This window comes from Phyllopteryx taeniolatus, chromosome 19, assembly GCF_024500385.1.
Source record: "Phyllopteryx taeniolatus isolate TA_2022b chromosome 19, UOR_Ptae_1.2, whole genome shotgun sequence".
Taxonomy (NCBI): Eukaryota; Metazoa; Chordata; class Actinopteri; order Syngnathiformes; family Syngnathidae; genus Phyllopteryx; species Phyllopteryx taeniolatus.
This window is the reverse complement of record NC_084520.1, coordinates 18951587-18973816: the sequence shown is the minus strand read 5'-3', so window position 1 is coordinate 18973816 and position 22230 is coordinate 18951587. Positions and strand designations below refer to the sequence as shown.

The following is a 22230-nucleotide window of genomic DNA, read 5'->3' as shown; positions in this document are numbered from 1 at the left end:
CTGAAAGCAACACTGTATACGTTATAAATATTTGCTTTATTCACTTACCAGTGATGTCTTTGGAAAACAAAGAGACAAACCGAAACCGACGACGTTCCACTCGGACACGTTTTCCGGACCGAACCTGAGATCGTGGCCGCTGTCTGACCCGTGCTCCACAAACACGCAGGAAGTTCCGGCTCCGCTCACGGTGACTGCTGTGCCCGTGCGGCGTGCTGCCAGTGTTCGACGGAACGTGCCAGGAAGTGGAAGGAATGATTTCTTCAGTTAAGCTTTTCTCTCCGCGGCCGTTCGCTCGAGTCCTAACGGGACCGCCGCCCGCGGGGGTCGCAAGGGACGCGGCGGTCTTCTGACGGCTGCGTCGGGCCGCTCACACCTCGGTGATGTGATGGCGCTCGTCGTCGTCGAGCGTCTCGTTGTCGGGGTCCGAGTCGGTGGTGTCCGAGTAGCGGTAGTGATCGGGTTCGTTGTCGCTGACGTCTGGCGTCACCGACGTGCTGCTCGCCTCACAGCTGCCGCCTTCCTCCGTCGTCTTGGTGAAGAACAGCTTGACCTGCGGGACCGCTCGCACACTTATGCTGTGTTGGGAATCTTCCCGCTCTAAACTCCCTCCGCCACCCCCCGTCCCCACGTCCTAAAGATTATATGGTGGCAATTAGTGATTGCGATAAATTTCAGGTCGATCACGGTCATCAGCTGTGAGCATATTTACTTGATCAATCGGAATCAACCTTTTTCTGCTCCACTGTGGTTTGTGTAGCGTGCTGCAGAAATTTGTCTTTGTTTCAGTTTTATCTGTAAAACACAACAATATGAAATTTGTTTATAATGTTCGCTGTCGTCCAAGCTGGTGTGGAGCTGTCTTTTTTGGTTTGAGAATGCGAGCCCCTCCTGAGGTAGCCAACGCTGTCCTCTGCTGGTTGGGGTTAGACATTGCACCAATTTTTTTCCCATTTGTCATATTTTTGGAAATGTTGAGTAATATTTTTGAAAATATTTTTGTTCTTTTTTTTTTCTTTAAGTACTTGAAGTATTCTTTTGTTTCTTTAACTTTCTGATCACATGCTTTACAACTGGCCGTTTAAAAACTATTAAAAGAATCGTGACAATAATCGAGATTGGATGGTCTAAAAAAACGTTTTTTTGTTTTTTTTTCTTCTGCCCAGCCCTACCCACAATGCGTCTTGAAGCCCCTAGGGGCTGTCACGATCATTCAGGACTTGCTCGGGCCTAGGGAGTCGTGAATGATCGCGAGCGCAATCATTTACTCATTCCCGGTTTCCGAATAACTACAACGGGATTTTCAGTGGACATTTTCCAAACTATCTAGGTCCACCATATCAAAATCCCCATGTAGTGATTAGGAGGAAGCCTAAAGCAGAAAAACCAACCTTAAAGTTGGGTGAAAAGTTACGGTTGGCTTTGTCCTTGTTGGCCTTGTCCAGGTCGTTCTTCATCAAAGTCAGAACCAGGAAGTCGTCGTCCCCGCCTTGCGCCTGGTTCTGCTGAGTTCTGTCGGCTTCTCGCAAAGTTCCACTTTGGCCGTTCTCCAGCTTCTCCGGTTCGTCGTCCGGCCCGGGAATGAAGAACGTGTTGACCCAGAAGTGGAACATCTTGTCCTGAACAAGGAGATCGCAGTCAGCGGACCACTTGAAATACTCTGAGCCGTTCGGACCGGCTCCTGCAGTCGCTTCCTTTCGAATGAAATATTCCATGTCATCCTCTTATTTAGGACAGCCAAACCGGCAGCTGACCCAAAATGCCATCCGCTTTTTAAGAAAAACTTTTTTTATGTGCTTTAACTGCTGTCAACCCGAATATTGTTTTGCATTTCCTGGCCACCATCTCACACACACACACACACACACACAAAAGTCTACTTCACTGAATCAATCGCAAACATATAAGTGCCAAATCAAGTATTTCTTTTACCTGGTCTAAGGGAAAGTTTGCAGTTAGTTCTTTTTAATCAGTTTTTGTCACATTTGCTAAATTTGTCACTATAAACCTAGTAAAATGATCCTGTGGGGGAAAAAAACAGGGAGAACAACCAATCAGACAGAAAGCGTGACTGACAAGCACGCTTAACCATTGGGCAGCCGTGGCCCAATGGTTAAGGTCATCGCCTGCCACCGTGGGGGACTAAGGTTCAAAACCCCGACTGGACCATCCGCCAACATCCCCCGGACTCACGGCTGTGGTGTCCTTGAGCAAGACACTGATACCCCGAAATGCTCGCCGGGCGCTTCGGCTGCCCCCTGCTCCAGTGTGTTCCACTAACATGTGCATGTGTTCACTGTGATGGGTTAAATGCAGAGAACAAATTTCGTGTGCATGCATGCATGTTTATGACAATAAAAGATGATTCTTCTAAAAAGCTGTCAATCATTTGCCATGCACACCCTCACAGCCCGCCTGTTAGCTTGGGCTTCGGGAGCTTTGCTGAAACTGCGTTGGAGTATCCACCTCTGGAAAATTGTAATAAATAAATTGTAAAAATAACATCTTTCATTGGCAAAAGTGCTGGGCAAGCCGAGCAAATAAAAGGCCTCCGGCAAGGAGTCAGAAGCGACGAAGCGCACTTAGCAACATTTCTGCTCGACTGCCCCGTTTGGTTTTTAGGTTTTACAAAAACAAAATCAGGAGCTGAAGCTTTGGTTTTTTTACATGATTGTACTTTTCAAACAAATCAAGAGGTGAAGTGCAAGTACATTCAACTTTTTGCGAGATCTCGCCCGCTTTAATGTGATTTGTGCAACTGCTCAACAGGGCTGGAAAGCAGAGACATGTACACACATGCGGCGTCTCCAACACGTCAGCATCCATCCATCCATTGTCTTCCGCTTATCTGAGGTCGGGTTGCGTGGGCAGCAGCCTCAGCAGGGAAGCCCAGACTTCCCTCTGCCCAGCCACTTCCTCTAGCTCTTCCGGGGGGATCCCGAGGCGTTCCCAGGCAAGCGGAGAGACGTAGTTTCTCCAGCGTGTCCCGGGTCGTCCCCGGGGTCTCCTCCCGGTGGGACGTGCCCGGAACACCTCACCGGGGAGGCGTCCGGGAGGCATCCTAAACAGATGCCCGAGCCACCTTATCTGGCTCCTCTCAATGCGGAGGAGCAGCGGCTCCTACTCTTGAGCCCCTCCCGGATGACCGAGCTTCTCAACTTACCTCTAAGGGAGAGCCCGGACACCCTGCGGAGGAAACTCATTTCGGCCGCTCGTATCCGGGATCTTGTTCTTTGGGTCACGACCCACAGCTCGTGACCATAGGTGAGGGTAGGAACGTAGATCGACCGGTAATCGAGACCTTCGCCTTTCGGCTTAGCTCCTTCTTTACCGCGACGGCTCGATACAAAGTCCGCCTCACTGCAGACGCTGCACCGGTCCGACTGTCGATCTCCCGTTCCATTCTTCCCTCAACCGTGAACAAGACCCCAAGATATTTGTACTCCTCTACTTGGGGAAGAATCTCATCCCCGACCTGGAGAGGGCACTCCACCCTTTTCCGACCGAAGACCACGGTCTCAGATTTAGAGGTGCTGATTCTCATCCCAGCCGCTTCACATTCGGCTGCGAACCGCTTCAGTGAGAGTTGGAGATCACGGCCTGATGAAGCCAACAGAACCGCATCATCTGCAAAAAGCAGCGATGCAATACCGAGGCCACCAAACCGGACCCCCTCTACGCCTCGGCTGCGCCTTGAAATTCTGTCCATAAAAGTTATGAACAGAATCGGTGACAAAGGGCAGGCTTGGCGGAGTCCAACCCTCACTGGAAGCCAGTCCGACTGACTGCCGTATACGCGTACCAAATTCTGACACCGGTCGTACAGGAACCGAGCAGCCCGTATCAGGCGGTTCGGTACCCCATACTCCCGAAGCACCCCCTACAGGACTCCAGAGGGACACGGTCCCTCCTGAGATGCCAGATGGTGGACCAGAATTTCCTCGAAGCCGTCCGGAAGTCGTTCTCCATGGCCTAACCGAACTCCTCCCACGCCCGGGTTTTTGCCTCAGCGACCACCAAAGCTGCATTCCGCTTGGCCAGCCGGTACCCATCAGCTGCCTCAGGAGTCCCACAGTCCAAAAAGGCCTGATAGGACTCCTTCTTCAGCTTCCTCACCGCTGGTGTCCACCAACGAGTTCGACAGGCACCGACTACCTTACGGCCACCAGGTGGTGATCAGTTGACAGCTCCGCCCCTCTCTTCACCCGAGTGACCAAGACATGCGGCCGCAAGTCCGATGACACGACCGCAAAGTCGATCATCGAACGGCGACCTAGGGTGTCCTGGTGCCAAGTGCACGTGTGGACACCCTTACGCTTGAACATGGTGTTCGTTATGGACAATCCGTGATGAGCACAGAAGTCCAATAACAGAACACCGCTGGGGTTCTGATCGGGGGGCCGTTCCTCCCAATCACGCCCTTCCAGGTCTCACTGTCATTGCCCACGAGAGCATTGAAGTCCCGCAGCAGAACGATGGAGTCCCCAGCGGGAACGCTTCTCCGGCACCCCCTCTAAGGACTCCAAAAAGGGTGGGTACTCTGAACTGCTGTTTGGTGCGTAGGCACAAACAACAGTCAGGATCCGTCCTCCCACCCGAAAGCGGAGGGAGGCTACCCTCTCGTCCACCGGGGTGAACCCCAACGTACGGGCGCCGAGCCGGGGAGCAATAAGTATACCCGCACCTGCTCTGCGCCTCTCACCGTGGGTAACTCCAGAGTGGAAGAGAGTCCAACCCCTCTCGAGAGGGCTGGTACCAGAGCCCGAGCAGTGTGTGGAGGCGAGCCCGACTAGATCTAGTCTGAACTTCTCAACCTCACACAGCAGCTCGGGCTCCTTCCCTGCCAGAGAGGTGACATTCCAGCTTCTGTAGCCGGGCATCGGCTCGCCGAGGTCCCCGCCTTCGACCGCCGCCCGGCTCGCACTGCACCCGACCCCTATGTCCCCTCCCGTAGGCTGTGCCCGGCCACCGGGTGCTCTCTTTCGAGCCCCACCTCCAGGCCCGGCAAGGGAAACCTCGATCCATATATTTTCTTTGTATATTTGATGTCTTGGGTACCACGTGGCGGCGGGTATCGCACATTTTTGAAGCAAATGAACAATGTTTTATTTTAATGTTACAACATTTGCATCATCTTCAACTGCAGGATGACGGCACATTTAGAAAAATAGGCGAAGCGCAAGATGGACGAAAGAAGCACGTGCCGAGTCGTCACCTTTTTCATCATTTTGTTCTGCTTGTGGAAGAACTCCACCTTGATGTCTCCGCACACGGGAAGCGGCTGCGGGAACTCGAATGTCATCAGCTTGTCTTCGCGACGCGTGTACGCCGGGTTGGACGTGTGGATCTTCACCTTCAGCTGGTAGATGACAAACAGAGGATCTGCAAGGACGACGAATGAAGGAAGCATAAAACGACATAAGAAAGACCACAACGAGAAGAAGAATGTTGTACAAGGGAAACGTGTGTATGATGATGTGTGTGTGTGTGTGTGTGCGTGTGTACTGACTGCAGGTTCCCCCGGTGAACATGGGAATGGTTTCGAACAGCATCTTGTGGAAGAGTAGCGCGACGGGGGAGTAGTGAAGTCTGCTCCTCAGCAGCGTGTTGTAGTAACACACGTAGCGACGCTGGCTGGGGATGGTCACGCCCTAAACACACACGCAAAACATGTTAACGATGCAAACATAATTGATCAAAATGGAGGTCCGTCATCGATTTAGCACAGTAGTTACAATTCTTTATCATAATTTATTAAAGCAACAACTTGATAAATACATGGCCGCCGCAGACCAGCGCTGGAGCAAGCCGCCATGTTTTCAAGTGTGTAAACGATGATGTCATCGCGCGGCGTCGGAGGAATCCACAGCATGCCGAGCGTCCTTATAAATAGTTGTTAAAAATGCTGTTTTCTGTCAGTTCGTGTTAATTATCCCCAAAATAGTCTTAAGACCTTGTGTGTGTGTTTATCGCCCTCTTCATCTTGTTGTGGTGCGCTAACTCTTCTTTGATTATTTGGGAGCACGAGTGAGTCTCGCATGGCGACCAATGACCGGCCTCGCTGGGTTGAGCAATGAGTTGAGCAGGTGAGTGCTAAATGTCTAAGAGTTGCTGAAGGGGAGCGGCTTTTCATCAATGCAACAGTGCTTCATGACTCATGTCTCGAGGATATTATGATTCTCAGACGAATGTATAACAGTAGAAATATATATAAAATTGTATCTATAGACAGTACATTTCGCATTACAAATATATATCCCCGAGTATACCTTATTTCAATGTGTAGGAATTTGTAAACTTTTCTTATACCTATGTATAATGTGTACGATTGACTTTTGACAAATTCTTTGGGGGGGGGGGCGCATTATACACGAGAAATGATGGTCCTCATAATATTATTACTAATACTATTACAAAGTCCTTTAAAAAGTGTGTATTAAAAAGTGTGTGCGCTCACCTTCTTGTCTCGCGTGCGGACTTCCCCGTAGAAGTCGAGTGCTTCCCGGGCCTCGCGGAACTTGCCGCGGTGCAGCAGGTAGGCGCAAATCATGACGCCTGTGCGGCCTTTTCCCGCCTTGCAGTGGATGGCGGCCACGTGCTGCTCGTCTCGGCTCAGCCACGCGTCCAGGTCCTCGCAGAACGGCTTGATCAGCTCCAGCTGCGGTGGGTTGTGGTCCTCGAACGGGTACTCGGCCACTAGGGGGAGAGACACGCCGCGCTAAGGCTACGTGACAAGCTCGGGGTTTTTCTGCAGATCAAATTTTCTGCAGCCGCCTCCAAAACTTCTCAAAGGGTCGGGTGACATCTTTAACTGCAATTGCAGTATTATGCCGTAGGGCAGGCTGCATCATTTTGCATACATTTGTTTTTATTTCCGTCCCTTTCTTAAAAAACAGGAGATTATTTCAAAGTGCAGATTGTGATTCAGTTCCTGGTTTGGAAAATCAGCAAAAATGTTTATCAGTTTTTTTCAAAGTAAAGATGTTTGCAAATGTCTTCTTTTGATTCAACACAAAGACAATTACTCTGCTTTCATTGAGGAAGACAGAAATCGGATCATTTTTACTCTTGAGAGGCTCAAATTACCAGAATTTGGACAATTTGAAGTTAGACAGGTTCTCTGATTGAGTCGTGGAGTATCAAAATGTCATTCTTAATTTTGAAAATCGATTAAGGGTTGCGCTGCTAATGCAAATGACAGATTGTCTTTCCAACTGCAAATGTGTTAATTTTGTAGATTTTTAAACTGGTAAATGTTTCTTTTAACCAAGCACATTTGATTTATCTGAAGAAAAAAAAAATGTATCTTAAGCATTCCAGATTGTTTTTGGCTTTTCAAAGCAAGGTAGTCATGCGGAGTCAAGATATTTGCAGGCAGTTAAAAGGTGGACGCGATTCAAGTCAAGTCGATTTGTTTCGAAGGGCTTCGCAGGCCCACAGTTGCCAAAGATTGACGACAGCCACTAATTCAGACGCGCTCATTGGTCACGTGTCAAAGTGAAACGGAGCGGACCAACGAAGGCGAGGCGAGCGGGTTCGGTTGAGAAGGAGTCACGTTTGATCAGCGCACAGCTCGTGTTCGCAAAGTGTCGTTAAAATCCCCACAACGTGCAATCGTCACTTTTCACAATTTTTTTCTGGAATTTCCCAAAAAGACAGAGGCAGCACTTTTATATCTTTTTATGGTTTCCCAGTCATAACGGCCCTCTGACGGAAACCACTTGAGGGAACTTCAAGGTAGTAACTTGAGACAAAAGCGAATTTGAGAACTTGCCTTGCAGCGAACAAGTCAGCAATGGAGAAAAAAAATCCAAATCGAAGGGAGCAAGAGATTTCAAGATTCCATCGGTCGGGCTGCCGTACCGTGGCTTTGTATTTGCGCACACCACGCAGGGCGTACGACGCCGGATGCAAATAACGTGCAGCTCGAGGAGCCATGTGACAGCACGGCATCCAATCGGGTGAGCTTTTATGAGGTCATCTTACCTTGACAGTTGAACTTGGACGTGTCGTAATGGCGCTCCGCGCACCTGGTGACGCACACAACTTTTGTAATTCTTGTCTCCTCCAGAACACTCTGTGTGTGCGTGTTTGTTGTGCTGCACTTACAGGTTGTAAATCTTGTAGTGACTCTTGTGTTTTACATCTAGAAATCTGAGTCACACAAAGCAGCAGCTTTAGCGTGACGAGCAACAGGAAGCTGAGAGAAACAAAGTCGTACGTAAGCGAGGCGGCCTCACCGCACGACGTCGTCGATGTTGTTCCTGTAGACGCCCTCCAGACGCTCGGCAGGGAAGCCCATGGCAATGATGTTGGGGTAGATGTCTGCAAGGCCAGTTTAAGGGGAACTCAACTTTTTTTTTTGCAAGAATACTTTGAATGTGCCCGCACTAGTCAAAATACCCTACTCTGATGAATGTTGGCATTGTGATAAAAGCATGAAACAGAAATATTCATCATCGTGAGGTGGGCGCTATGTTGGGTGAAATCGTCATCAGCTCGAGACCGAAAGTGTCATCGAAGCGCAAGTGGCGCGTTACCTGTTAATGCGGCGCACTTTCAAACTGTGTTTGCTGACAGACTGTTTAGAGCGACAGATTCACTCATTGGGCCGTGCGTACACCACGGCTGAGTTGGACAACTTGCAGCGGTCATCGGAGGAATTGTAGCGAACAGTAAAAGCGTCGTACAACAACTTCTTGATCAGAAAGGTCCACAACAAAAGATCGGCTCACAACTCGGTAAGTACATGTCGATGGTGACGTTTATTATGTAGCTTTTGTACATGTCCATCCATCCATCCATTCACTTTCTGTACCGCTTTTCCGCACGCGGGCCGCGGGTGCGCTGGACCCTATCCCGGCCGACTCTGGGCGATAGGCGGCGTACACCCTGAACTGGTCGCCAGCCGATTAATCGCAGGGCACTTAGAGTATAAACAAACAACCGTTGGCACTCAGGTTCACACCTTCGGGCAATTTAGAGTCTTCATTCCACCTCGCATGCATGTTTTTGGGATGCGGGAGGAAACCGGAGAAAAGCCAAGCAGGCACAGGGAGAACATGCAAACTCCACACAGGCGAGGCCAGATTTGAACACGGAACCTCAGAACTGTGAGGCAGATGTGCTAACCGGTCAGTCACCGCGCCGCCTTTTGTACATGTCGTAAAATCAAATTTGTAGCTTGTCATTGGTGAATATTTACTAACTGGATGGTTTCCTTCGTAGATAAATTAGTGAACATGCATTGCATTCTCAAAAATGTGAACTCATGAGAGTGAAAAGACCTAAAAATGGCGGCCAGCATAAGCGTCATGTCATTTTTTTGCAAAAAATACATTGTAGATTTGACAACCGAGAATTGCTCGTTTCTGCACCCGTCCACGAGAGGGCAGCACACCGTGTTGCCTCCGTTTCAATCGCTCTCATTGTGGTAACACTGCTTTCACGCTGCCTTTACGCTAAATCGGTGCTCTAACGACCTCTTTTACTGGCCTGCAGCAAACAGTACCGAACCCAAACGGTACCGCAAAGAGAAACGCGGAAAGGGAACGTCTGCGCGTGTCTGCACTGTAGCTAGCTAGCTTGCAAGATAGGGCTGCACGACATTGGAAAAAAAATTACATTGCAATTTTATTTTTCCCTGCAAGATATATTATGATGTTAAAAAAATACAACATACATGTAAATGAAAACTAACACACATTTTTCTTTTTCACTCTCTAGAAAAAGTAGAGTACAAAAGTATAGCATCATTTGTATGAAGTCTTCCTGTAAATGCACTGCAGTACTGAGAAATGGTCCAGCCAGACATAAGGTTAACATCATTTATTTTCATGCCCAGTTATACTATAGAGTCATTAGCACATTCCTAACAATATTTGTTTGAATCAATAAGTTATTTTACACCTGTTATAACACATGCTTTAGTATATTTAGATTTGAGTGCATGAGTTTAAGCAAAACACAATGTTGAGACACAATGTTGAGGGGTCCCCCTAATCTGTTGCGACATGCATTTGTTCGTCACATTCTGACGAGAGACGGGAAATGCAGACGTGTAATTGTTACCCGTGTCCTCGTTTCATACAGAAAAAGATGTCCATAACACTGCGCTGCTCCGTGTGTTTTGTTTGATGGGTTATAATTAACCGTAACATCGGACATGTCCAACCCTGTCCCTCTGCTGGTCACTTACTACTACACTGCAAATCAATACGCCAACATTGAGCAGGACCCTGCGATGTGACTACTGCCCACGCGTACATTGCTATGACGATGCCCAAACGATATTATTGCAAAATAGTATTTTTGGAATGAGAATGTAAACGAGACTCTTCAGTTTCTATTCATGAATTAACATTACTGTTAAGGTTAGCTCATCACATTAGCTGCTTGCGCCGACGCTAAGGAACACCACGAGCCACAAAGAGCTCCGACTAATGACGTCAGCAAGGTAGCATCCTTGAGACAGTGGGAAAGGATACAAGTGAGGTCCAGGTCGAAGCCGTCCTCCTGGTACCTTCTTTTATTTCTGCTGACGATCTCTTTGATGAGCGCTGCCATGACGACGGAGGAGGAGGAGGAGGAGGAGGATGATGAGGAGCAGGACGAGGACGGTGGGACGTCTGCGGGCCACCACAACCTCGACGGGCCCGGAGCAAACGTTGCAACAGCCTCGGAGAGACAAGCAGACCGGCGGCGCTGAGCCGGAGACGTCCGGAGAAGACGCGAGCTAGCCGGCCTGCTAGCCGCCGAGCGGCCCGGCTGTCGTGGCTCTTTTCTGGGTCACAACCGCCGGGAGGCGTCCGCCGGGCCTCCAGCCTGCTCGCACTCGGAGCCTGGCCCTCCAGGCCCTCCAGGTCCTCCTCCGAAAGTCCCAAGCATCCAAATCACTCGTCGTCCGAGTGTCGGAGGCCGCGCTCGCCGTGATTTCAAGCAAACACGACGACGACGGCAAACAAAACCCCTGTGTCTGTGAGCGAGGCCGAACAAGTCGTGGCGGCGCTAGCAACGCGGAGATACTTCCTGTCCGGACTTCCACAATAATGGCCGCGCTGTTCTTCTTCGTAGCTTGGCATTTGTTTCTGAAACTGAAGAAAAGAGTCATTTCCTGTTCCGCCGCGGACCGCTGTACCTTGACCATACTAACTGTTGGCAAAGAAAAGCGTGCCAGCTCGTCGGGTTGCCAAGTTGGGCTTTTTTTTTTTTTTTTTTTTATCCTCCCCGTCCAAAATCTCATCAAATATAATCATTTTTAATATCACGTATTATATTTTTCTCACATTTAACGTCATTCGTAGACGAGGTTTCCGTTTTAAAATCAAAGGTGGACCTCGGGTACAAACGTGTGTCCACCAGGGCCGGTTCTAGGAATGCATATTTGAGGGGACAGCATATTTGAATTTCATTTTTGATTATCATTATTTGTTCGACCACTAACTTGGTGATTACTACATGGCAACTATTGGTGTAGGGCACTCATAGATGTGTATTTGTGTGTCGTTACTCCCTTGTCATTAAAGCACAGACCCAAACAAATTTATAATCCCGAACACACCCTATCTTCCAACAACTGCATCACAAGCTTCGCTCCTCCAGGCACTGTGGCGTTAGCACCCGTGCACACAAGACGTGAACGAGACCGCTGGAATAACAATACACAAACATGAAACCAAAAAATGCTCACGGTACCCAAACTGAATAGACTACCTTAAGAGAACACTTTGTATGGGTTTGGTTTTCTAAGAGAGAAGGACGAAACAAGTGCAAATACGCAAGCACAAATAACATAGGCTCAATAAGTACACTTTACAAAGGAAATCTTTGTATAGTCACAATAAAAGGGACTGTATTCATCCATCCATCCATCCATTTCCTGAACCGCTTCTCCTCACGCGGGTCGCGGGCGTGCCGGAGCCTATCCCGGCTATCATGGGGCAGGAGGCGGGGTACCCCCTGAACCGGTTGCCAGCCAATCGCAGGGCACATACAAACAAACAAAACCATTCGCACTCACAGTCACACCTACGGGCAATTTAGAGTCTCCAATGAATGCATGTTTTGGCGATTTGGGAGGAAAAGCGGAGTGCCCGGAGAAAAGCCACGCAGGCACGGGGAGATGCAAACATGCAAACTCCACACAGGCGGGGCCGGGGATTGAACCCAGGTCCTCAGAACTGTGAGGCTGACGCTCTAACCAGTCGTGCACCGTGCCGCCCGGGACTGTATTGTATTCTATCAAACGATGTTAAGTCAGCAACATTCAAGCAGCAAACAGTACTTCTGTTTGTCGTTCTTATTTTGAAAGTCACAATTACAGCATTTCCGGTGATCATTGCGAAACTGTCCCAACCGAGTTATTAGGAATCCCTCATCCAGCATTCAGCAACATTAAGCTTTTTCTCTATTGTGAGCGCCATGAACACTTAACCTCCATAAAATCCAAAATATTGGGCCAATCGTTCGGATATTTTTAGAGGTTAAAGTGGGCATAAGGAGAGAAGTCCACAAACATTTTGGTGACCATTGATCTCAGTTTTTGGGCATCAAGCGATGTTAAGCTTTTGAAGTTAAGCGTTCTAGACTGTCCCCACTAATCGTAGACTAATAATATTCATTCATTCATTCTCTCCCGCTTATCCGGAGTTCGGTCGCAGGGGCAGTAGTTTTAGCAGGGAAGCCCAGACTTCCCTCCCCCCAGCCACTTCGTCCAGTTCTTCCGGGGCTATCCCGAGTGGGACGTGCCCAGAACACCTCACCAGCGAGGCGGCCAGGACGCGTCCTAATCAGATGCCCGAACCGCCTCATCTGGCTCCTCTCAATGCAGAGGAGCGCCTTCTTCAACTCCGAGCCCCTCCCGGATGACCGAGCTTCTAACCCTATCTCAAAGGGAAAGCCCGGAGACCCTGCGGAGGAAGCTGATTTCAGCCACTTGTTCTTTCGGTCACAACCCACAAATCGTGACCAATGGTAGGAACGTAGATCGACCAGAAAATTGAAAGCGTCGCCTTTTCGGCTCAGCCCCTTCTTCACCCTGACAGACTGATACGGAGTCCGGATCACTGCAGACGCTGCACCGACCCGCCTGTCGATCTCCTGCTCCATTCTTCCCTCACTCGTGAAGAAGACCCCAAGATACTTGAACTCCTCCACTTGGGGCAGGAACTCATTCCCGACCCGGGGAGGGCACTCCACCCTTTTGCGACTGAGGACCACGGTCTCAGATTTGGAGGTGCTGATTCTCGTCCAACTGCTTATTATCCAGCTGCAAATCGCTCCAGTGAGGGTTGGCAATCGCGGCTTGGTGAAGCCATCAGAACCACATCACCTGCAAAAAGCAAGGATGTAAACGGAGGTCACCCAACCTGACCCCTTCAACGCCTTGGCTGCACGTAAAAATTCTGTCCATAAAAGTTAGGAACAGAATCGGTGTTTGGCACAGAATAACTTTGGCAGAGTCCAAGCCTCACTGGAAACTAATTTGACTTACTGCCAGCAATGCGGACCAAACTCCGACACTGGTCCTACAGGGACCGAGCAGGGCGTATCAGGGGGTCCGATATCCCATACTCCTAGAGCACCCTCCACAGGACTCCCCAAGGGACATGGTCGAATGCCTTCTCCAGGTCCACAAAGCACATGCAATAAGTATGCCCACACCTGCTCAGCGCGGGCAACTCCAGAGTAGAAGATAGTCCAAACCCTCTAAAGAGGACTGCTACTGGTAGGTAAGGAGGCCAAGCTGTGTCTGGAGGTGAGCCTGACTATGTCTAGTCGGAATTTCTCAATCCCACAGCTCAGGCTCCTTCCCTGCCAGAGAGGTGACATTCCACGTTCCAAGAGCCAGCTTCAGGGGTTGGATCGCCGTGCTCTCTGCGTGGCCCACAGGTGGTGAGTCCATGGCAGGGGGGACCCACGTTGCCTCTTTAGGCCCCGTGAGTGCAGGCCAGGCCGGCCACCAGGCGCTCGCCATGGCCTGGCTCGAGAGGTGTCTCCAATGTGTTCTCTGTCAATTGACCGTCTGGCTGTCGTACTCGAGCGGCTCCAACTACCGGAGACAAATTCCTTGTGTGTTTTTGGGCATACTTGGCAAATAAAGATGATTCTGATTCTGAGAGGGGGACCCGGTGACCCGGGTCCAGGCGAGGGAAAAAGTCGGCCATATTCGTTTGTCGTCATAAGGAGTCTTTGAGCCGTGCTTTCTCCGGTCCCTCACCTAGGACCTGTTTGCCGTGGATGACCCTCCCAGGGGCGTGAAGCGCCAGATAACTTAGCTCCTGGGATCATCGGAAACACAAACCCCTCTACCACGATAAGGTGACGGCTTAGGGAGGAGCCAATAATAATAAAGACCAAAAATAAAAAGAAACTATTCGAAGATATTTATTAGCAACATCAAATTGACAACACAAAAACCCCAAATCCAAATTCCTCCTCCCGACATAGTCGGCCGTAATCATCGTTGGCCGTTCGTGGAGCCGGGGGCGCCCCCTGCGTGTCACCTGAGGTCCAGCACGGTGACGTCGGCGTCCGTCATGTGCACGTGCGCGCAGGCCTGCCAGCGAAGACGACATAAAGCTCGGTATCGAGTGCTAAAGCGTGTGCGTTGTGTCGCGCTTGCGGCTCCTCACCGAGAAGAGTGGTGTCTCCCCGGAGTGAGGATGAAAACCTTGCAGGCGACAAGCAGAAACCTCCGACATCCCCACGCACGTCAGCCGGAAGACACCCACGCTGACGCACACACGCACACTTATGTTGGCATTTTGACGCTCAAGTTAGCATTTTGCATTCAGCTGACAGCAAATGTCGCGACAGACCTTCATTTGCATACTGGGGGAGGGGTCGAAGGGGTGCATAATCACATGACTTACAGCAAGGAAAAGCTTTGCACGTGAGTGGAATGTCGCTGGCATCCAAAGCGGTGCAAAGCTTTAACACATTTTGTGGGAATTCTCAGTCACGGTGGTGTTGTTGACTCGACAAAAACAAAAAAACTAAAATATGCCCGCATATGATGAGTGTGCGTTCCCTCTGCCTGAGAGCAGTGATTTCCATCCTTTACGGAGCGACGGCAGATATTTTACAATTGGAAAATCTCACGGCACACCAACAAACGAAAATGTCACAAAACGTAATTACTGTATGTACTTCCTGCCAACTAATAAAAGTGCATTTACTGTATTTGTCTGTCTGTCCCTACGCCTCACTGGCATGAATAGAGGGACAAAGATACATGATTTCTTGTAAATGAATAATTTTTGGAGCATTTAAGTAAAAATTGACAATTTCCCCTCGGCACACCTGAAGATCACTCATGGCACACCGGTTGGGAATCACTGCCTTTGAGAACGGGCGAGAAGCTCGCTCATCCGGGAGGGGCTCCGAGTCGAGCCGCTGCTCCTCCGCAGTGAAATGAGCCAGATGAGTTGGCTCGGGGATTTGATTCGGATGCCTCCCGGACGCCTACCCGGTGAGGAAGGAGACCCCGGGGACGACCCAGGACGTGCCGGAGAGACCGCGTCTCTCGGCTGGCCCGGGAACGCCTCAGGATCCCCTGGGAAGAGCTGGAGAAAGGGGCCGGGGAGAGGGAAGTCTGGGCTTCCGTGCTAAAGCTCCTGCCCCCGCGACCCGACCTCGCATAAGCGGAAGAAAATGGACGGATGGATGGATTAATCCATTACTTTTTAATTCATGGATGAATCGGATAAAAACATGTTTTTCATTTCCATCCCGTATTCAAAACAGGACATTATTTCAAATTGACAGTGCAGAATAAGGCACAAACTTAAATTGAGGATGATTCAGTTCCAGATTTGTGAGAAAAACAGCAAAAAATTGGATCGTTTTCCAAAGTAAAGCCGATGTTTTCAAATATCTCGTTTTGATGAAACACAAAGATGATCCGTCTGCAGGGCAACAGAAATCGAATAATATTTCCTGTTGAGATTTGGACAATTTGAAATGAAACAAGGTCTCAAAACGATTCTTCGATGATCAAACTAGTGGATTGAGTAATTGTTGTCGAGTCATTGATTAATTGCTGCACGCCTCCTACAGACGTAATAAGAAAACGTCAAGAAATATAAAGTGTAGCTCCGCCCTACAGTATTGGCGTTTTGGATGTGTGCTTTTGAGGGGCGTGGCCTCGTGAGTGACGTTAGGAGCTGAAGTCAGCTGATGTGAGTTGGAGCAGCTCCTTGTGAGTGTGTTCATTTTGCATTTGTTTGTTTGTCCTCTTCTATAGATGGCTGAAAGTGCACCGGTAACTGTGGCTGTCCTTGCCCACACGCCAGGTCATCGCATAACACAACCTTTTTCCCCACTCGAGCGCTGGCGTGTGTGAAACTCGCTCGTAACCTTTGACCCACCGGTCGTGTTTGGGAGCGCAGACGATGGCGATGGCCTCTGCCAACATCAGCTGATAGGCGGCGTGCGTGTGGAGGTCGACGCTGGATAGGAACACCGTCTGAGTGGGATGAGTCTATATACAGACACACACACACGCAGGTCAAAGGCCACAAAGAAGAGGCGCGAGAGAAAAAAGAAACTAATGAAAGCAATCAAAGCATCGCGGATCGTACGTGAATCCATCCGAGCGTGAGAAGCTGGTGTTTGTCCTGGAAGCCAAACAGTTCCTCCACGTCCTCCATGGCGCAGAAGTCGGGACCGGCCGACTGCTTGGGGACCACCACGTGCGTCACCGCCAACGCGTCCCTTTGCTAGGAGACAAACGGAGACGGGGTCAGAGCGCCCGCCGCCGCCGCCGCTCTCTGCGGGACTCACCAGCCGTCCGCAGAGCACGCCGCACGTTTCGATCCCGCGAGCAGAGTTGCGGTCGGCCAGCAGCAGGAAGCGAGACGTCAGCGTCCGCGGAAGTAGCGTCCGCCGCAGGTGCTCCGCCCCCACACCTTTTCACACACGGGTAGGAATAGCACACAATATACAGCACACCCCTTTTCAGCTGTGTGCCTACGGCGGCGCTAAGCTAGGAGGGACAAACTCGACGGCGCATTCTGTGTGTGCCGACGGCAAGAAAACCCAAAGACCGCTGCGTGCGGTTGTGTACGCCGCCGTATAATCACAAGGGGACTGGGCGTAACCTTTCACAGGGAACATTTTTTTGGGGGACTTTCTGAAAGACTGTTCGGAATTGAGATCACAAGCTTTGGCGATTACAAAAACTTGGCAAATCTGGTGAACATCGGTTGAGAATTTAGCAATTTACAACTTCATTTCCTTGTCCTTGCATCGCCTTCGATGGGAACGTCGACCTCCCCAACATGGCCGCCAAGCAGGCACGTCGCAGAGCCAGGCTGCTGCAGTGCGCTGGCGTATCTTATCGTCATATCCATAAGTCGATACGCGGGACGCCGTCTGGTTTAGTCGGGGCGGGGGGTTATAGGTCAAGGGGACAGCTAAACTTTAAGGTCTGCTGACAACCAAAATCAGTTTTTGTATCAGCATTGAAGAAGTTGAACTGTGGAATAAATTTCACCCCGGATTGAAAAGCATGGCAGAGGAGGGACTGCTGTATTATGGGATGCCGGCAACTTACCGTAAGCGGCATGAAGCGTGGAAGCTGAGCGGCTGACAGGAGGCCGAGCGGTCCTGTTAGGCACCGCCCCCGCCAATCCTACACCATCTCCGATTGGCTGCCGAGACAAACGTGCGGTACGGTTGTCATGGTTGCCACACCTCTCGTCAAGCATTATATTGGGTTTACGCCGAGGGTGGGGCAGTACTTCTGGCCAGCCCAACTGCTTTGTGCGAGTCCGAAGGAAAAGGAAACGCTTCAAGTTTCAATCAAGAAAAAACACATTAGTATCCATCATCCATGTGTGCCTTCGTCTTGGGGAGGATCTGCGCCTTTGTCTTGTCTTTTTTGTTGGGATGTGTGCTTTTGTCTTTTTTTTTTTTTTTGCCTTTGTGAGGCTTCTGCAGGATGTATTTGCCCGTGTGAACAGCAATGCAGACGGACACGTGCCTGAACGTCCGATTGTGACGCTCTCGAAATCAAACAAACAATGGCTCTTATGTGGCCGCCGGTTTCCCAAAAATTATCAGAGTTTTCGGTTCATTTGATCTTCCTCAGTTTTAGATTTGTTAGCGTGCCAATAACAAAGTGCAAAACCCTCTTTTAAATACGGGATACGAGCTCCAAATTTACGGTGTGCAAAAACAGGGAGGCGACCAAACTAACCTCGCAGATTTAAACGGCTTACAACTTGAAATCAACTCTAAAGAGAAAATAAAACTTTGAGAAGCCGATCTTTTGTTGATGGAGTTTGCTTGAAGAAGTCAGTCAATTGCCAACAATTGTGTCGTCTTGTAGTTTTGACCAAACTTCGGGCTCCTGTGAGGTAGCGCGAATAGCGACGCTAGTTAGCCGACGGGTCCGTCCTGACCTCAAGTCTCGACATGGATGAATTTTCCTCCACGAAACGACTCAAAAGTCGTTCTGTGAAATTTGTGGTGTTCTTGCGTGATCTTGTAAATAAGCAACAAGCCGTTTGGCATCAAGATAAATGGGCCCCGAGTCCCCGGGTGGGCTCGGTCCTTAAAACCAGAAGCGTGTGGCATAAACCCCGTGGGCTACCTGGTGCCCCGCCGCCTCTCCTCTCCTATTGGCCGCCTCCTGGCAAGTGAGCAGCTCCTCGAAGTAGGCGAACTGCTCGGTCGCTAGCTGCGAGCGACGCATGGCGGCCACGCGCTCGCGCTCCGCCTCCAGCGGGCCCCGCCTCTCCTCGTCCGACGGGCCCCGCCTGCCTGCCGACGCCTCCTGACGGGAAAACGGCACAAATAAAAAAAGATTCAAAACGACAAATAACGACTATTTAAGATCAATTCAACCCTCTTGAACTCGTCGATTTTGGGTGAAACGTGACGAGTGAAAAACAAACCTATCACTCTACAGGTTTCCAAAAATCTTCACAATAGGGTATTGATGAGACATATCGCCGTATGCCAAAGTGCCAACAGAACCCGCCGTATGCGGAACGTCACATGAGCAAACCCGGGAACAGGTTAGCGGACTTCCTGTCTATGCTACGCTAACGAGCGGGACTATAAGTTGATGACATCACGCTTGGAAGATCAACTTGCTAATTTTGTTTTCTTTATGGCAAAAGTGAAATACATATATGTATCATTTATTTATACAAATACGGTGGGCGGTGGTGAGCACATCTGTCTCACAGTTCGGAGGACCCGGGTTCAAATCCGGCCTCGCCTGTGTGGAGTTTGCATGTTCTCCCCGTGCCTGCGTGTCTTTTCTCCGGGTACTCCGCTTTCCTCCCACATCCCCAAAACTTTTATGGTAGGTTGATTGACGACTCTAAATTGTCCGTCGACGCGAATGGTTGTTTGTCTATACGTACTCTGCGATTGGCTGGCGCCCAAAGTCGGGTGAGATGGGCGCTAGTACGCCGGCGACCCGAGTCAGGAAAAGCGTTTTGGAAAATGGACGGGTGTCTTTCATATTAATAGTGGCGGGGAGTGGTGCGCTACCATTGTTGTGTTTTGTGCTATTGGTCCCGAACCCCCGCCGGCAATATGGAGCCTTGACGATTGTATTAATATTATGGGATGTTCGGACTGTTTGAGGGTTGGAAACACGGACCTGGACTTGCAGGAAGTGCGCATGTTCCCTGCCATATTTGTACTCCAATCGTTTTTGCAGCTCGTCCTTCCGGCAAAACGCCACTTCCTGAAGCTTCTGCACGCGCACACATAGACACACAAACACACACGCACGCACACCCAAAGAGAGACGGCAGGTAATGTCGCCCGATTGGCTGTATTCAGCTGTCAGTCAGAGAGAAATGTCCCGCCCCGGCGCTACCTTCATGATGACGTGCTTCTCAGGAACTCGACAGTGCTGGTAGTCCTTGTGGGCCGGAAGCTTCTCCACAAATAGCCTTAAACGCACACACACGACGTCAGTGATGCGCATGAGCGCGTGGCGTGTGCGTGTGGCGTGTTCCTCACGTAATGAACTTGGTGTAGAGCACAAAGGCGTTCTCCAGACCGCCTTGACGCAGATAGCCGTCGGCCAGACGCTCCATCTCCAGGCCGGCGCGGAAGTAGCAGCGAGGCTCCACGTCCTGGTCCACGTCCACGCTGGCAGCCATCTTTGCCAGCGCTCGCACACGCTGGCCGGCGCTCAGCGACGCGTCCCTGTGGTCGGCCTCGCTGCACATCTTCCTCTGACACGACAACAATTCAAAGACATAACCGATCCTCAGGTCCCGAACGCTGCACATTTTGAAGATCTTTTGAAAAATATTTTCTGCTTCTTTGACTGCACAGTTTCCAACTAACATTGGTAATCGCTTGTTGTCATTCGTAAAAAAAAAAACTTCTTTTGTTCTTTAACCTTTGAAATTGCGGGTTGTTTGCACAATGCGCATTTTGTTTTAAAACAATCTGAAAAATGACATTTCTGTGTTCGTATTTTAGTTCCACCTTTCGAGTTGCACCTTTTGTGGTAATACAGTGGTGCCTCGAGATACGAGTGGACCGACTTACGAGTTTTTTGAGATACGAGCCATTTTTTGCTTTGACTCGCGAGCCCAAACTTGAGAAACGACTGCCGTACGGCAGCAGGGGGCTCCACTCACTTGACAACAAGCAGCACCTTGGCTGATATAATGAGTCAATATTTTTCAAAAAAGAGGCTTCAAACTGTACATTGATTGTCATTACCACTCAGAGTAAACTTGAGAAATAAATATAAACCAAAGAGAATGACACTGTTTTTGAAACAATCACAGCCTCCTTCAAGCACACAATGCAAAACGCCACAGCCACACGGCTAACAATTAGCATAACACCAAAATAAAATACAATCATGCCAGCCAGGTGTTGAAAACAATTGAAACGCGTGGACAGAGAGCCGTCTGAGCGTCTGATGTGGAGGAATCACTCGAAGCAGGCAAAAAAATATTTCAAGAAGATCTCAATGATGATCCTTGATGATATTCGTAAGTGTTTGAAATCCTATCAAAGTGCTTGGGGATCATGGTTTGTGGTACAACCATAGTTTAAACTACTAATATAGGCAATTATAAGCACATTTAGGGCAGCAGAAATTATTGGTCGGTCCCGTTTTCTGTACCGTTTATCGTCCTGACGATGAGGCAGGGCTTTTTATACCACCTTGTGGCATTGGGCATTTCAAAAAGAGCAAACAGCGGATAGGAGAGTTTTCAGCGAGTACCAAAAAAGTTCCCAAAAAAATCCACGATGAGGCAGGGCAACACTCATAAGGATGACAGAACAACAATGAAAACAAAATTGATAATAATAAGAACAATAAATATGATTTTGTGATTTTATATATACACACATCCATCCATCCATTTTCGGTACCGTTTATCCTCACGCGGGTCGCGGGCGTGCTGAAGCCTATCCGAGCTATCTTCGGGCGAGAGGCGGGGTACACCCCGAACTGGTCGCCAGCTAATCGCAGGGCACATATAAACAAACAACCATTCACACCTACGGGCAATTTAGAGTCTTCAATCAACCTAGCATGCATGTTGTTGGGATGTGGGAGGAAACCGGAGTACCCGGAGAAAAGCCAAGCAGGCTCGGGGAGAACATGCAAACTACACAGAGGCAGGGTCAGGATGTGAACCCGCAACCTCTCAACTGTGAGGCAGATGTGCTAACCAGTCGTCCAGCATGCCGCTATATTATATATATATATGTTAATTATAAAATGAGAATGATGATATTTCTCACTCACCAGCGAGTTCAAACTGAAGTTTTGCTCCATGACGAGTGAGCGTGAATGCGCGTGCACGTGACAGGCTCAGCTCGTCTGGCGGGTTTCCCTTCCTGTTCTGCTTTGCTGCAGGGAGACACGCAAAAGCAAACTACATTTCCCATGATTCCCTGCAGTGCGTCGACGTCTGTGTGACGTATGTTAAAAATGCGGAAGTAGATCAAAACAGTGCAAATGGAACAGTTTCCTTTTTCCCGCCAGAGAGGACGTTCATCAACAGCCACAAGAAGAACGAAAAGCACAAACAGGTCCGCGGGGCCTGCTTTGAGCCTCAAAAAGAAGAAAAAGACCAAAATGTACCTTTCGACGTGCACCTTCTGGGCGCGTCACCGCGGCCGCGCGCGCGCGAACGGGTACGCGCGCGCCCGACGTTCACGAGGAGTCACAAGTGAAGAAATCAAGTTAGCTATGCTAAGCTAAAAAACAACAACAACAAGAAA

At 49.6% G+C, this 22230-nt stretch overlaps 2 protein-coding genes across 5 annotated transcripts; both read right to left on the bottom strand.

Annotated features, from left to right (window-relative positions):
- Positions 1 to 17: 17 nt before the first annotated feature.
- Positions 18 to 10625, bottom strand: ptenb (phosphatase and tensin homolog B). The gene is made up of 9 exons (XM_061755678.1): positions 10488 to 10625; positions 8241 to 8325; positions 8110 to 8154; positions 7987 to 8030; positions 6458 to 6696; positions 5510 to 5651; positions 5216 to 5382; positions 1392 to 1619; positions 18 to 553 (listed from the first exon to the last, which is right to left on the bottom strand). The coding sequence occupies exons 1-9, from the start codon at positions 10564 to 10566 to the stop codon at positions 371 to 373; spliced, it is 1212 nt and encodes a 403-aa protein (XP_061611662.1). The 5' UTR covers positions 10567 to 10625; the 3' UTR covers positions 18 to 370.
- A 122-nt stretch (positions 10626 to 10747) lies between these two features.
- On the bottom strand, positions 10748 to 22229 carry stambpl1 (STAM binding protein-like 1). 4 transcript variants are annotated; one of them, XM_061755666.1, is made up of 12 exons: positions 22091 to 22229; positions 21752 to 21856; positions 19990 to 20207; positions 19844 to 19919; positions 19622 to 19717; positions 18599 to 18781; positions 17558 to 17762; positions 16786 to 16910; positions 16584 to 16721; positions 16371 to 16483; positions 14634 to 14733; positions 14370 to 14557 (listed from the first exon to the last, which is right to left on the bottom strand). In XM_061755666.1, exons 2-12 carry the CDS (start codon positions 21779 to 21781, stop codon positions 14501 to 14503), a joined length of 1341 nt encoding a protein of 446 aa, XP_061611650.1. In that variant the 5' UTR covers positions 21782 to 21856; positions 22091 to 22229; the 3' UTR covers positions 14370 to 14500. The 4 variants fall into 4 exon arrangements, with proteins under 4 accessions (XP_061611648.1, XP_061611649.1, XP_061611650.1 ...); XM_061755664.1 differs by lacking the exons at positions 14370 to 14557; positions 14634 to 14733 and adding an exon at positions 10748 to 11093; XM_061755665.1 differs by lacking the exons at positions 14370 to 14557; positions 14634 to 14733 and adding an exon at positions 10748 to 11093 and having other exon boundaries at positions 17558 to 17654.
- Between the last annotated feature and the right edge of the window lies 1 nt (position 22230).